The sequence below is a fragment of the Priapulus caudatus genome, unplaced genomic scaffold (assembly GCF_000485595.1).
Source record: "Priapulus caudatus unplaced genomic scaffold, Priapulus_caudatus-5.0.1 Scaffold597, whole genome shotgun sequence".
Classification (NCBI taxonomy): domain Eukaryota; kingdom Metazoa; phylum Priapulida; class Priapulimorpha; order Priapulimorphida; family Priapulidae; genus Priapulus; species Priapulus caudatus.
The window spans coordinates 119,007-122,474 of NW_014577658.1; the positions used below are offsets into that span (position 1 = coordinate 119,007).

The 3,468-nt window shown below is 49.5% G+C and overlaps 1 protein-coding gene across 1 annotated transcript in view; it reads right to left on the reverse strand.

Moving 5' to 3' along the window:
• The window catches only part of LOC106811981 (DIS3-like exonuclease 2), an 11,169-nt gene that overhangs the window by 5,769 nt on the left and 1,932 nt on the right, over positions 1-3,468 (reverse strand). The window contains exons 3-6 of the mRNA XM_014815725.1: positions 2,016-2,135; positions 1,508-1,609; positions 986-1,162; positions 8-262 (exon numbers count right to left, since the gene is read on the reverse strand). Coding sequence (XP_014671211.1) covers positions 8-262; positions 986-1,162; positions 1,508-1,609; positions 2,016-2,135 — 654 coding nt within the window. The remainder of the gene's footprint in view (positions 1-7; positions 263-985; positions 1,163-1,507; positions 1,610-2,015; positions 2,136-3,468) is intronic.

A 3,468-nucleotide genomic window follows, 5' to 3' on the forward strand; every position in this document is an offset into this window, starting at 1 on the left:
CACCTACCTGGTCGAGACGCACGACAGCGCCACCTACCTGGTCGAGACGCACGACAGCGCCACCTACCTGGTCGAGACGCACGACAGCGCCACCTACCTGGTCGAGACGCAGCGCTCCATTGTCGATGCGTTTCTGGCGCAGACTGCGGGCGACGGCGCGCAGGTTGAGCACGCACGCCTTGACGTCGTCGATGCCGTGTCCTCCGGTGATGGGCGGCAGTTCGTCGACCGTCCACGTCCGCTCTGGTTCCTCGATGATACCCTGCATCAGAACGAGCGAACGCGCGCGTGGAAATTACTGAACAGTTTTAGGGTTTCGATTAGGGTAATGAACGTAGATCGGAGTCAGGAGTAACAAACGCACGTTGATTTCAGATGTCTGCTAACCGAACAACAACAAAAACCCAGATGCAGGCAATGCTTTATGACTCTATGGCTAGGTGGCAGCACCTGACGGTGGTGGTTAATATGAATTACTGAGTATACCACAACCGGGCGCTAACGACGTTAGCCGTCTGCATTGATTCGTAACCATGACGCGATTACTAACCTATGGCCGAGGAGTGGGGTGGGGGGTGAAATGATTTCACTTGTGTCACCTCGATATGTAGATACCAACTGAGGGTAGATGAGCATAAATACATGTTCTTGTGTCATCTTTATATGTGGTTACCAATTGATGGAAGGGTAGTAGTACCATAGGTAGCAAACAATAGAGGAATTTCGCTGTATAATTTCTTCCTGGTATCACGCAGGGCAGATCGTATGCATCCTATGCATCCTGACTAACCACAGTACACAATTAAGTCTTTTGTTACTTGCAAATTTTAGGCTTTTTCTACTGCGATCCGCAGTGTTGATCTGTCTATTTGATCAACTTTGTCTCTTTCCGTCTTCGATATAGTCCCTTGGACTTTGAAGAGCTAATATTTATGAGGTTATGAGGATCGCTGATCGAAGGCAGACGCGCATCCCCCGAGCATACCTGTGCGTGCTGGTAGGACATTTTCACGCACGACCGTATGATCGTCCTGCCGAACCATTCGTCTATGATCTCGCCCTCCTCCGTGATCGTCCATATCACGGAGAACGTCAGTCGATCTTCGTCCGGGTTCAAACTGCACAGTCGTTCACACAGCAGCCGGGGAAGCATGGGAATGACCTGCAATGTCACCATCCGTCCTCGTTACTCCACTCGCACGATTCCCCTCCTTTTTTTAAACAAAATTACGCGAAACTAAATTACGCGGTACTTGTTCCTGACGGATTTTAGCTTTCAATAAGTGTCACGTACGCCCAGTTTAACATGAGTGTCTTTGCCATCGTGGAAGGCCACGTTTAACACCAATTTAGCTTACTAATATAATTATAAAACGAATTAAATTTATTAAATCCATAATTATTTAACGGATTTAAGCTTTCAATAAGTGTTACGTACGCGCAGTTTAACGACGCGTCTTTGCGATTGTGAAAGCCCCCCCCCTCCCGCCGCCGGCGATGCTCTTACCTTCTGTACTAGATAAACGCTAGTAGCTCTACTGCGGGCTGCCTCATCGAGGGCCGAGTCTTCTTTCAGAAAGTAGCTGACATCTGCGATGTGCACCCCGACCTGCCCAGGCATCGGCAAGCAGTCGAGACATCACGAAAATTTATGTAAATGTAACTGTAAGCCATAATTATATAGTAATAATAATATGTGATAATTTATTACATCAATTATTAATGTGTAAATTATTCATTAATAATGTAATTAGTGTGATTTGAATTAGCCGTGTACAAAGTACAACCCTTTGAAAATTCCCTTTGCTATCCTCTCGGTCACACGCGCGGCGTGAGAGCAAGGATACACGGAGACTCCATGACAGTCGACTTCACGAATGGTTCGAGACGCGCCTCGCGAACCCGTATGACGCACCTCGCGAATGCGTGAGATGCGCCTCGCGAACGCGTAAGATGCGAGGCAGGTGAGATGCGCCTCGCAAATTCGTGAGGAGCTTATCTCGCGAGAAGCTTACCCGATGCAGGCCGTCGCCTAGCGGCACGCAGGATAGAGCGTCATCGAGATCTCGCGCGGTCGCCGGGTCGATCGTGAACACGCACTCGCTCCGAAGGTCCTTCCTCGTGTCGTACTCTTCCTACCGCAGAAAAAAACAAACGCACGAGTCGGGAATGAGACGTGGTCACGTGGAGACGGTCCGCGACTGAAACGTGCGTCGAAACGTGAGGTTTACTCCACTTTGCCCTCCATCACTTTTATTTATTTAGTTTCATTTGTGTTAATTTTACTAGAATTGTTTATTAAAGTGATTACGTCACCGTAAATAATAAAAAATATAAAAAATATTTCCACTTTTTCACAAAATATAAGGGATTCTGTTCACTTTTTATGGTTAAATTGCTGCATTATACTTCCTATTTTACTATATTGTTCGATGTGAACATACACTCGTGACTCATACATAGCCCATAGCAAGCAATTAATGTCAGGAACATAATATCAAATCGTCCAGGTTTTTTGGATATTTAACTTATCTTATCTTATTTATCTTATCAGGTAAGAATTTGATGATACGTTTAGTACCGTTAGTTCTTACTTTTAATGTAAAAAAATGGCAACAAAATTTTTACAAATTTTACCATAGAAAATTCGTGACGTAGTCAGGCTGCCACTACCTGGTGAGACGCAGGCTCCATTAGTTCGATGCGTTTCTGGCGGGAGACTGCGGGGCGACGAAGCGCGCGTTGCCCCCCGCCATGCCCCTGGCGGAGGTAATTAGTAAATTGCGACGGAGTAATGAGTGAGTAGTGAAGTAATGAGTGACCAGTGGAGTAATGCCACGGAATGACGCAGAGAGGATACGTACTGCGAGCACAGGGCGACCGCCTGCTCTAGCGGGGTCTCCGCGGGGGGCGGGTGCCGTCGCAGCACCGCGCGCTCGGGGAACGCCGCGTAGATCCGGTGAGCGACGGCCATGTTTGCGAGGAGCATGAACTCCTCGACGAGGCTGTTGCTGTCTTTCTGCTCGTAGACGGAGTAGCCGTTCGGCAGGCCCGACTCGCGGTCCAACGAGAACTGTATCTTCACCTGAAGCCGAGACAAAACGCCGCCGCCTCACGCACCAATTCTGTCTCACGTCTCGAGAGAGGACGCGCGCGCACGCGGGTGGACAATGGCCGTCCCGCGACGCTCGTCTCAACTTAATAGAACGCACCGTCCGACTGTATCTTCACTTGGAGCAGCCGATGAGAAACGGATGCCGATGTTCGGTCTCGTGTGAGGGGCGCGTGAGATGAAGCACTTCTCTAATCAGCGCGCGCTACTCTAATCAGCGACGGCGTTTGCTACAGTGCCACCTACCTGGTCGAGACGTGCGACAGCGCCACCTACCTGGTCGAGACGCACGACAGCGCCACCTACCTGGTCGAGACGCACGACAGCGCCACCTACCTGGTCGAGACGCACGACAG